General features: G+C 45.4%; 1 protein-coding gene and 1 long non-coding RNA gene across 3 annotated transcripts in view; one reads left to right on the forward strand and one right to left on the reverse strand.

Annotated features, from left to right (window-relative positions):
- Window positions 1-115: 115 nt before the first annotated feature.
- The window catches only part of DLEC1 (DLEC1 cilia and flagella associated protein), a 48,359-nt gene continuing 36,117 nt past the window's right edge, over window positions 116-12,357 (reverse strand). The window contains exons 30-39 of one of the 2 annotated variants that reach the window (XM_081163464.1): window positions 9,275-9,442; window positions 7,838-7,960; window positions 7,067-7,161; window positions 5,727-5,811; window positions 4,660-4,854; window positions 2,898-3,059; window positions 1,715-1,868; window positions 1,190-1,310; window positions 211-358; window positions 116-172 (exon numbers count right to left, since the gene is read on the reverse strand). In XM_081163464.1, the coding sequence (XP_081019590.1) occupies window positions 235-358; window positions 1,190-1,310; window positions 1,715-1,868; window positions 2,898-3,059; window positions 4,660-4,854; window positions 5,727-5,811; window positions 7,067-7,161; window positions 7,838-7,960; window positions 9,275-9,442 (1,227 nt within the window). In that variant the 3' untranslated portion in view covers window positions 116-172; window positions 211-234. Of the gene's footprint in view, window positions 359-1,189; window positions 1,311-1,714; window positions 1,869-2,897; window positions 3,060-4,659; window positions 4,855-5,726; window positions 5,812-7,066; window positions 7,162-7,837; window positions 7,961-9,274; window positions 9,443-12,357 lie in introns of both variants that reach the window. The other variant, XM_081163463.1, reaches the window with a different exon arrangement.
- Window positions 3,057-4,409, forward strand: LOC308569767. The gene is made up of 2 exons (XR_014000828.1): window positions 3,057-3,514; window positions 3,836-4,409. It is a non-coding gene; the product is annotated as an uncharacterized lncRNA (long non-coding RNA).

Below are 12,357 nucleotides of genomic sequence, written 5' to 3' on the forward strand. Positions count from 1 at the left end.
TTTTCTAATAACTACTGTTTTCTAGTCCTGATTTATAAAAAAGCAACAGCTTGCCTCTCTTAGGATCTTAAATTGGAAGGCTTCTTAATTCAGAAATCAAGCCTCCGCACTCAAGTCAACAGAAATAACGGCCTTTTATTTTCTACTATACATCACCAAAAACCAGGTAAACCTACTTACAGCCACCTGCGGCAGCAGCTTTAGCTGCACCTGCTGGGAAATTGGTTGGGCGCTTTACGTTTTGCGCATTTCTTCATACTTCTCATCGTAAGATCCTTTCCCCCGGACGTAGAGCAGGCAGGGTGCTTCTCCCAGCATCCCAACAACTGTGATTATGGTTTGATATTCCACATCCTCCCTGTTTATAGGGAAAGAAACACAATCCTGGAAGGCGGGTGGAAGCCCGCTAGTCTTAGAGCTGCCTACTAGTGGCGATGTCACGCCACGTACATTTAAATTCCTCTCCCAGAGGGATCTCCAGCCACAGACACTGATGTAGCATGCGAGCAAGCCCTGAATGTATGCAGTTACTCTATATTATGGAAGGTAGAAGTAGCAGGATTAAGCTCTTGCTTATTTAATTTATGTGGTACTCTGCCAGTTAAAATCTCGCAACTGTATGCTAGCTGTGTTGCACTCCTGATTTTAACCCCCCCCCCCAAGAGGATAAAGAAAACTTGCTGCTGTATCTGCCTCAAGTCTTTTAGGGCAGCGCTAACTCACCCTCCAGCCTTCCAGAGGTTGCTGGAAACTGGACTTCAGAATCCAACATCTGGAAGGGACAAAGGTTAGTAACCCTTGTTTTGGGGGGTTGCTAGAAGTGGTGAATTTAGCTTTATAATGTGCCCTAATTCTAGCTCCTTGACACAATTTATATTTAATACGCAAGTATTGCTCTCTGAGCTAGGGAGCCCATCTGCCCTAAGATACTTCTGCAGCTACTGCTTTCTTGTACACTGAAGACTCATAGGTTACCCTTTTGTATGGAAAACAGTTCTGCTCCAGCTACTCCTCACTGTCAGCATGAACTGCAGAAGTTATCAGAGGAAGCGCTTAGGAATGCAGTCACTGCAGCCAATACACAAGGAAACATGGTTTCATAAAGCCCCCCTAATTTACCAACAGTTTGGCAGCTTTGGTGGTAACCCTACAAAAGCCATGCAGAACATTAACTCGCTTCATGTCCTACCTTGGGGTGAAGCGAACCACCAGAAGTGTTTTGGTAGGCACGCTACTTTGATGTGCTTCAAGAACGCCGTTATTTGGGGAGATGGAAAACACTTCAGGTTCTTTGTGCCGCTCATTTTTATCTGTAAGAGTGAAAGAGCAACAGGTATATTGACATTGTTAATGAAAAGAAAGCCTCACTAACGTCTACTCGCATCTTTACCAGTTGAATAAAATGACCACTCTGCTTCTGATAAAGTTGTTAACAGTTGTCCTGGCTTCCAGTCTACTGAATTCATTACTCTAATTTATCCAAAATTGTTTCAAAAATACACTGCAGTTTGCAAATGTGTGTCCTTCATTCTAATGCACCATTAACACAATGAGCTCCCACCTTTTTTTGGCAGAAAGGAGATCTACACATGTTCTAAATTAAACAGATTCTATGATTTTGTTAAAAAATAAATGGACATTCTCACCGTCCAGCTTCCAAGCATAGGAGCCTTCTTAACAGAGTGGGAGATGTCAACCTCCCGATTTCTCTTACCTAGCAAAGCTGTCCAGTAGCTCCTGCATCCACTTGTATTCATCACAAGGACAGCTTCGGACCTTGTTTGATTAACAAGGCAGACTTCAAAATCAATCGTGTCACAAGAGAGCCCAAGTACTGGGACAGTGAGGTATGCAGCCATGGGCAGTGCCTGCAAAGGTATAAAACAGGGCAAGAGCCTTTGATAAAGGAGGAATTCTGCACTGACAAGGCAAGGCAGACTAGGAAGATGGTAGGCCAGAGCTGATCTATGGTAATTGCCCTTATACGTAAGATGTGCAGCTAGCTTGGTGCAAGCATCCCACAGCATTTCTAGTGCAGCTTCTAGGTGTGGACACCAGCTCTCTTTGAGGGCCAATGCCAAATAAATGGATGCTTAAAAAATAACCGCTAAAATTCTGGGGGTGAGTTGTGGGATTACACACTCCCTCCCCTGTCCAAGCATAACTCTCCCAAGCTGGGTAAGCATTTCTGCCAGCGCCAGTGGTTAACCAGGATCCAACCTAACCATAAAGTACATTCAGATGGACCTCCACACGGGAGACAGTGTTTTCTGGGGTTTTGTTTCTTTCTGCTGCAGGGTAAGAGCAGAAATCTTAAGACTGCTTTTCCGGGCAACAGCTTCCTAACTGCCAATCTGCTCTACGCACAACCAGACACTGCTGCAGTCAGGGAGACATTGTTGCTTTTGCACGCAATTCGGTTTGGCAGTCCATATTTCTGGCCAAAAAAAGAAGTAGGTATGGCAAGGCAGGTACGTCTGCTCAGCCACCCACTTAAAGATCAAACTTGTACCTAAGAACTATTAAGCTTCGGAAGACTAGTAACTGGTCTGGGGGTAGTAAACCTGTCCTGCCAAAGGTTGTGTATAAAATAATTTTAAAATATGAAAGAAGGTTGAAACAATATGTGGTAAAGTGGGCTTATGCAGTTAGAGGTGATATATCAGTGCAAGTATGGGGATATATTGATTTATTTAAAAGTACAGGGGATTCCCGACTTATGTAGGGGTCAATGTTCTGGGCCCGTAAGTAAAATGTGTTTAAGTGGGCAGCCTCACTGCAGTAAATGCAGCTTCCTGCCCAACAGCTGTTGAATGGGGTAGCTCTCATATGCCATTGTGAAGCCCTTGCGAGTCTTCTTTTCTGGACTTTTGGCTCACTGACATCAATCTGCATACCTGGGTTGCTTTGTTACTGTATTCAATGACGAGATTTTGCTTAAACTCTAGTATTTTGTCTCCGTTTTCAAGCTGTAGCACTTGAAGCCCAGGCAGGAACTGGTCTTCCGGGAGATGTTGGTAGGTTAGTAACTCCAGAGATGTGTGGAATGACACCTTTACCTACGTATAAGCCAGGCCAAATATGTTAATGACAGAACCACGTTTGCAGGAAAAACGATGTGCTGTACATTATTATTAAAATTTGTATACTGCCCTATACCTGCAGATCTCAGAGTGGTTCACAGAATAAAATCACAATATAAAAACACAAAATACATAATAAAAATAAAAACAAACAACCCAATAACCCCCCCAAAAAACATTTTAAAAGGGTATTGGATGTCAATCAATCAAAGGCCTGGTTAAAGAGGCACATTTTTGCCTGGTGCCTAAAGGTGTATAATGAAGGTGCCCGGCAAACCTCCCTGGGGGGAATATTCCACAGACAGGGAGCCACTGCAGAGAAGGCCCCGTTCTCGTGTTGCTGCCCTCCAGACCTCTCATGGAGGAGGCACACGAATAAAGGGCCTCAGAGGATGATCTCAGGGTTTGGGTAGGTTCATATAGAATATGAGGTATTCCATTTTTTAAAAAAAGATATTTATTAAAGTTTCCAATTTTTAACAAACAAAAAGAAAAAACAAACATAAAAATATTAAAAACACATAAATTTCACAACTTATTTTCTTGTAACTTGTTTCCCTGACCACCTCATACCTCCCCTTCTTGTATACCCAGTTTGAGTTGTTTATACAGCAAATCCTTATCTCAACATCTTAAATTGCTGTAGCTTTAAAGTCTTACTTACAAAAAGAAAGTCATTTTATCATAATTACAGCTTGAAACCGCTTAAGTTCAATCCAACATCATTCAACATTCCTTAATTAGAATATGAGGTATTCCAGTCCAGTAAAACACAATGTCGTTATCTTTTACTGGACCAACTTCCCTCTGTGAACAGATGAGCAGGCTCTTGAATTACACAGAACTCTTCATCACATAGAAGACAACAGAAGAAGCCAAGCCAGTCGTTCTGCATAGGGGAATAGCTTGCTCAGTTACCATATTGATGCTAATCAACCAGTACAAACAGGTTCCTACTTTTAAAAAAAGGGGCCCTCTTTTGACCTGCAACACCATTTCTCTTAGTGAGTTTGAACTGAAGGGACTAAATGCAATTTAAAAATTGTAATGCAGAAAATGAGAAGGAGGGTGCTTCAGTGTGGTGGCATTTATCTTTTAGCACTCCCTGCCACTGCATATCAGACATGCGCCTTCTCTGTTGCCTTTCTGATGCCTGCTAAAGACGTTCCTCTTTCAACACACCACCTAAAGACGTTATCCCAGTCGGGATCTTGAATTTGAACTGATTCTATGTGTGTGCTGCTTCTGTTTTAAACTGTTTTTATCTATACAATTGTTTTAACTAATAAAAATAGTATTAAGTAATAATAATGACTTAAATAGACATTGGGTAGTTCTCTCCTTTTCTTTGACGGGGTTCCTACTTCAAGCTAGTAGTTTAAATGGCAAAACTTCCTTGCAAAATGGCTTATGCTTCTAATCCGAAGCCCTGGTCTCCCTCCCTGGTCTGTGTCACTTTATTTCTTTATACGAGAACTTCGGTACCAGTGAAAGCAATGGGGCGTAAGTTTAACTTAGTCCATATCCAATCCACGGTACCTATAAATTGCCGGTTAAGGCTTGAAGATGAACCTACCAGCATATTTTCCAGAGGATAGAGTAAAAGGTGCTGCTCCCCATTTTCACTGTCACTGTGGGGTATCTTCAGGTTCTTCTTGGGGTCTACGCCAGACACAGAGAAGGGCGTTGTCAAAACCAGCTTGAAGGACAGAGGAGTCTCTGTGTTGTTGGTGAGTTTCAGGTTAAGGGTTGTGGCTGACTGTGTCAGTACCTAAAGGATTGAGAGAGAGCATATACATAAAAGGGCATACATCCTATCTATGCTCTTTTAAAAGGTGGGTTTTTTGGGGGGGGGTCTATTGGGTTTTTATTTTTATTATGTATTTTGTGATTTTATAAATTGATTTTATTCTGTGAACCGCCCTGAGGCCCCAGGATATAGGGCAGTTAATTAATTAAATAAAATCAATATATAATCAATATATAAAATCAGCAATGGATTTTAAGTTTAAAAGTGTGATAGGTATATAAACATATAAAAACTTTAAAATAGACTACCTTAGAAAAATGACACAAAGTCACCCGTGGATCAGGGTTTGGGAATTTTCTTAACAAACTAGATTGAATCAGGGGATGGTCTGCAACTACAGATCTGTGCGCAGAATCTGGCGACAATCCGGGTCATCTTGTGCTCTTTGCCTTATATTGCATATTGTTTTAAATGTTTGTTTTGCTATTGGGATTGTAGTTCCATTTGTGTTTCTCAAGCTGGTCTCTGACCGTAATAAATTTCATGTTCATATATAAAATCACAAAATACATAATAAAATTAAAATTAATTAATTAATAATATTAAACACAGGTGATTCCCCACATATGTGCATTCAGCTCATACATGGCAAAAACAGCCCAAAAGCATTTTTTCTTGTTGCGTGGCAGTGCTTAATTGTTGCCAGTCGCTTAGTGATTTGCAGGGAAGTGTTGAGAAACAAATGATCAAAATCAAACCCGCTTCACATCCCCAGTGCATCCCTGTGTGTGAGAGACTGTTTCGTGGTGCACTTTCAGAGCCTTGTTCCGTGTGGAGGAAAGACACAACTTTTTAACAATCTCAAAAGTAGGAAAGGAATCGGGACTACTTACGCCCATGAGGGGCTCGTCTGGGATAAGGGCGCTGGCCAGAGCGTGAAACACCAATCCGCTCTCATGATCCATCTCAGCAGTTAGCCTGCAGGAAGAAAACCAAAGGCCTTTCAGTCTTGTCTAAGCAGGAGCATAACCCACTAATGGGATTATATGTGGCACATTCAGTGTAGAGCATGCCCACCGAGCTTGGCTCTGGACTGCTTTCAACAAGCTCTTAGAGCGGAATTATGAACAAGTTCATAAACTTTGCACTAGGCTGCAACCCCACGCACAGCTGTCTCAGTCATTGCAGCCTATAAGAGGAAGAAAGAGCCAACTTTTGTGTATCTTCTACTTGAGGTTTTAAAGTTAACCTGGCCTGGGGTTGAAACAGACTGTCCAGTCTGTCCCTCTCTTGGACTACAATTCCCATCATCCCTGCCTTTCTACTGTAGCCATAATTTTATTCATTGCTTGTATTTAGTACGGGTGTTATTTTATGACAGTCATTTGTTTGCCACGTTTTAATAATAATAGCAGCAGAGCAGTTTATGAATGAAACGCAGTTCATTTCTCCTTTAGCTAAAGCAATTGTAAAATGAATAAAGCAGTAAAACTCAAAGCTGCGTAAAGTAGCAAAGGAGTTCATAAAAGACAAAATAGGACTGAGATTTTATTGTTGTTTTTAAAAAAGGTATTTGCCTAGCAGAAAGAACCCCACCTCCATTTTGGGAAAGCTTTGGGCTCTGCTCAAGTTCCCTCTGGCCTATCACCTCTAGATTCCCAGGGTTCAAGGTGAGCTAACGCCACTCTCTATCAGGAAATGGAAGCACGAAACCAGGTTTCCAGTCCCTGAAGGAGCCCAAGCAAGCACTCTCTTCCGGACTCGTCCAACACATTTGGGTTTGGGGGTAGAATTAATCCAAAAACGGTGAGAAGAGAGTTCCTTCTCTGTTTCTGGATGATCAGAGTATCATCCCGGTCATGAGGCATAGTGGCCATTCCAGTGCCCTTCTGGAAGAGAGCCAGCGTGGTGTAGTGGTTAAGAGCGGTGGACTCGTAATCTGGTGAACCGGGATCACTTCCCCGCTCCTCCACATGCAGCTGCTGGGTGACCTTGGGCCAGTCACACTTCTCTGAAGTCTCTCAGCCTCACTCACCTCACAGAGTGTTTGTTGTGGGGGAGGAAGGGAAAGGAGAATGTTAGCCGCTTTGAGACTCCTTAAGGGGAGTGATAAAGCGGGATATCAAATCCAAACTCTTCTTCTTCGCCACCCAACATCTGCTTGTGCAGCTGTGAGCACCCAGCCCTCACTCTGTCCCAAAAGCCACCCCATCGCTTCAGATATGGCACTTACAAAGCCGGCTTGACAAACGCCTGCAGGTCAATCCGCAGAGGCGCGACGGCATAGCCGTCTCCACGAGTCACTTTCCCAGGGACGTTCTGAACCATCTGGTGGAGGGGAATAAAAATGTATCAACAGGGGTCCGTTGTGGGCACTTAGAGCCGTGCTGAGCCTCCTCCGAGTGATGGGATGGGACGGGGCTGGGCTTAATTTGGGTTGCAGCTCAATTTGTGTTAAGGCCATTCTCGGGAGCGGGGGACAGGCAGGACCTGCCACGACCAGAGCACTTTGGATGGTGAGGTGTGGCTTCCCAAGATGGTTTCCATTTGAAAGAAAATGGCTTTGTTTGCACTGCAAGGTTGCCAGGGATCCTAGGTTACCATCTCAGTTTGTGCAAAGAGCTGGCCGTGGAGCAGCGATGCAAGAAACTGGACCCATGCGAGGCTTCTGACCTGATAGGAGGTGATGGGGCTGTGTCACCATGAGTCTAACCTGCGTATCTGGTTGGGCCACCCGCTGGGGAAGACTCAGGGAATGAATCTGGCTTATGCTCATGGGCTGTCCTGAAAAACAGCACCATTCCTCAGCACAGCTTCTCTCTACTTCGGGAGGACTAGGTAGGATGACACATGGTGGTGGCAAGTGGGTGTTAGTTTGGGTAGGGCGGTGAGAGCAGGGTGCTGGACAAAGCCTAAGGAACACAACAAAGCTGGAAAAGAGAGAAGTCAGATGGGATGGGATGGATAAGGAGGGAAAGGAAAGGTATTATTCTCTTATCCATACCCTGCTATCCAGGCTCATGAAGCCAAGGGCAAAACCATCGCATTCAAACTTATTGATGATCTCTGGCAGCATCAGCGGAGTGAAGGAAATGTTGATGGCAGCAGAACCACCCGCAGGGACCACCTGGGCACAAACAGCTGATTAGGAACACCGAGAGGGCAGGTGGTTCTGCATATCCAGGGGGGCTTGAGGTTTGTATTTCGGAAACAGCCGTCCCCTCCTCCACCCCCCACATGTGACAAACAACTTGCAAAGCTAGGGAGGCTTCAAAAATATTCTGATTTTTGGGGAGAGAGGAAAGGTTGTGTTTTGAACCCCAGCTGCCTAGGATCAACCTCGTGTCCTGTTCCTGATGAGAGCCAGTTTTCTAAATATATGGAGCCCTCAGAGCTGAGATTGTAGGAGGTGGAGGGACCGCATTCTTAAATGCTCCGCCACATAGTGTGAAGTAGACTATTATGGGGAGTGTTTTATACGGAGAAGCATTCAAAACAAATAACTCTCCCCCACACTTGTGATATCCTGGACCCGCATTGTACCGTATTTTTCACCCTATAAGACGCACTTCCCCCCTCCAAAAATGAAGGGGAAATGTGTGTGTGTCCTATGGGGCGAATGCAGGCTTTCGCTGAAGCCTGGAGAGCGAGGGGGGTCGGTGCGCACCGACCCCTCTCGCTCTCCAGGCTTCAGGAAGCTATCCACTAGCCGTGGGAGACCCAGCTCTCCCACGGCTAGCGGAGACCTTGCTGGCACCCAGAAGCTTGGGGTGCGCTGAGCTCCGCACTCCCCAAGCTTTGGGATTAGTGCAGCGCTCCGCTAGCCCTGGGAGAGCTGCGCGGCTCTCCCACGGCTAGCGGAGACCTTGCTGGCACCCAGGAGCTTGGGGCGCGCTGAGCTCTCCCAGCGCACCTGGGGGTGGGAATAAAAATGTTTTCCTTTATTTCCCCCCCAAAAAACTAGGTGCGTCCTATGGGCCGGTGCGTCCTATGGGGTGAAAAATACGGTAATTCAGAATCCAACCACTTCAGTCCATCACCTTGTTTTGAATAATATAATAATAAACAAAAAGCCAGCCCTGTGGAACGCTCTCCCATCAGATTTCAAGGAAATAAACAACTACCTGACTTTTAGAAGACATCTGAAGGCAGCCCTGTTTAGGGAAGCTTTTAAGGTTTGACGTTTGGTTATGTTTTTATATTCTGTTGGGAGCTGCCCAGAGTAGCTGGGGGACCCAGTCAGATGGGTAGCATATTATCATTATTATTTACTACTATTATTCTATTCTATTTGGAGAACACAGGGCAGGATTCATAAATACATGAAACTCCCCCCCCCCCCAGTTTAGTCCTTTCTCGTGTCGAAAGCCTCTCTTCCCTCCCTCTCTCCCATCTTTTCACCCCTTGGCTTCCAAGGTCACAGGAGGGCAGCTAGACATACCACTTGCTTGGGGGTGATGCAGAAAGGGTAGTCGGAGGGGACCCCCTCGTGGGGCCGGATGACCACCGAGATTATTTTCTTGAGGACGCTCGGTTGCCAAGAGTCATCATCACTGCTGCTGCTGCTTCCTCCTCCTCCTTCATCGTCCTCCAAAATTGCATCTAGACTCTACGGCAATGAAAAACATGGGTTGTGAAGGATCAGAGAGGGAGGAAACTACAATAGTACCTCGGGTTTCATACGCTGCAGGTTACATATGCTTCAGGTTACAGACTCCACTAACTCAGAAATAGTACCTTGGGTTAAGAACTTTGCTTCAGGATGAGAATAGAAATCGTGCTCCGGCGGTGCAGCAGCAGCAGGAGGCCCCATTAGCTAAAGTGGTGCTTCAGCTTAAGAACAGTTTCAGGTTAAGAACGGACCTCCGGAACGAATTAAGTTCTTAACGCGAGGTACCACTGTACATAAGAATAGCTTGCTGGAACCGGCCAGTGGCCCATGCAGCCCATCATCCTGTTCTCATAGTGGCCAACTGGTATTCAGAACCACACCATTAAGTGTGACGATAGAAGGCCAGTAGCCACCAGAGTGGCATGTTATTCATAATGGCAAAAGGGGCTTCTTCTTCTACTACTTTTTAAACAGAATGGAAATCTAGGACGGAAAGAAGGCCCTAGAGCAGTGGTTCTCAACCTGTGGGTCCCCAGATGATGTTGGACTACAACTCCCATCACCCCTAGCTAGCAAGGCCAGAACTCAGGGATGATGGGAGTTGTAGTCCAACAACATCTGGGGACCCACAGGTTGAGAAAGGCTGCCCTAGAGCATGAGGACATCCAGTGAAGGTTCAAGATAGATAAAGGAAAGGACTTCTTCACTAGGGAACTTGGTCCTCCAGGAGGCAGTGATGCTCACCAACTTGGATGGCTTTAAAAGAGGATTGGACAAATTCACGGACGGCGATTGATGGCTACTAGTAATAATAATAATAATTTATTATTTGTACCCCGCCCATCTGGCTGGGTTTCCCCAGCCACTCTGGGCGGCTTCCATAGAAACAAAAAATACAGTAAAATATCACAGATTAAAAACTTCCCTGAACAGGGCTGCCTTAAGATGTCTTCTAAATGTCAGGTAGTTATTTATCGCTTTGACATCTGATGGGAGGGCGTTCCACAGGGCGGGCGCCACTACCGAGAAGACCCTCTGCCTGGTTCCCTGTAGCTTTGCTTCTTGCAATGAGGGAACTGCCAGAAGGCCCTCGGTGCTGGACCTCAGTGTCTGGGCAGAACGATGGGGGTGGAGACGCTCCTTCAGATATACTGGGCCGAGGCCGTTTAGGGCTTTAAAGGTCAGCACCAACACTTTGAATTGTGCTCGGAAACGTACTGGGAGCCAATGTAGGTCTTTCAAGACCGGTGTTATGTGGTCTCGGCGGCCGCTCCCAGTCACCAGTCTAGCTGCTGCATTCTGGCTTAGTTGTAGTTTCCGGGTCACCTTCAAAGGATGGCTGTGCTCTGCCTCCATCCTGGAGGCAGCAATGCTTCTGAACACCAGTTTCTGGAAGCCACAGGAGATAAGAGTTGCTCTTGAGCTCAGCTCCTGCTTGCTGTTTTCCCACCGGCCACTGTGAGAACAGGAAGCTGGACTAGATGGGCCACTGACCTGACCCAGCAGGCTCTTCTTATGTTCAGAGGGAAAGCTAAACTCGTGAAGAGACACAGACGTCAAGACCAAGATGAACCACCTCAAACGAAGGCAGGAAATGGGCTGGGGCTGAGGAGGACCGAGTCATGCCAACTGCCTTCAGGTGCATGGTCTGCCTCTGGACGACAGATGGAGCCAAAACCCACACAATGGGCCTTCATCCCAGGAGAAAAAGTTGATTCTCTGCAATTCCACCCAGGTTGGCCCGGTCTGCATGGAACATTAAACTACAGCTCAAAACAAGCTATGGTGTCTCCTTTGCTCCTATGGTATCTGCTGCTCTTGCTGCACCTCCAGGATGTCTGAACCTGGGCTTCTGGTTTGCTCCTCTTAAAGCAAAACTACAGTTGGAAGTGCAACCCCAGCCCTATGCAAAACTCTCAAGGTCCGGCATTTCCCAACCTGGTTTCCCTCCGGATGTTTTCAGCTGCAACATTCCTCTGAGCCCTAACCAGCAAGGAGAACCCAGAGGCTGAGAGTGTGCCAGAAGGGAAATTGAATTGAGAATGATTCATACAAGGTGTGACCAGAAAATCTGGTGGTCGCAGAAATTGGACATTGAGAAATATTCGAACACACATGCCTTACAGGCTTTCAAAGTAGGCCCCCTCTGATACAACGCACCATTGACAACGTTCGTAGAATTGTTGGAAACTTCTGGAGAAGTCCTCTTCGTACTGCTTTTAGTTCCCTTGTCACAGCAGCTTGGACGTGTGAAATATTGGAAAATCTGTGCCCTTTCAGTGCAGATTTCCATTTTTGAAAAAGAAATAAATCTGGTGGGGCCAGATCAGGAGAATATGGAGGGTGGGACAATCCAGTAACCTCAGTAACGATTTCAAATATGCAATTCTTCCACCATCATTCGGATGGACAAACGCCGATCCCACATCAATAACTCACAAACTCTGTCGACATTTGCCGTTATTCTGCTCAGTGGCGGCCTGCCAGACCGAGGGTCATCTTCGATGGTTTGCCGCCCTTCACGGAAACGCTTACAGCTTCATCTCCATACACAATTGTGAGCATTTTGTGGGTTTCTGATGCTGATTGTATATTCAAATATTTCTTGCTGTCTGATTTCTGTGACCATTCACCGAACTTTCTGGTCACACATTGTATATATTAGTAACTTTGTATTAATATAGCATTTTTATACGTAGCTGTGTCTTTTTGTAATATTTTAAGTCTGTCTGTTGTTGCTTCAGTTTTTTGTCCACCGCTTAGATATATTTTTAATATATCAAGCAGTATAGAAATCAAATAATCTAATCACAACAACATCTAATGCTCACTAGGATGGAGAAGCCTGCTCTAGTTTCAAGCCTGGAAAGCAACACCTGGGGACACCTGGCTTGAGAGCAGTACATGTGAAA

This window comes from Podarcis bocagei (assembly GCF_964188305.1).
Source record: "Podarcis bocagei genome assembly, chromosome: 12".
Classification (NCBI taxonomy): Eukaryota; Metazoa; Chordata; class Lepidosauria; order Squamata; family Lacertidae; genus Podarcis; species Podarcis bocagei.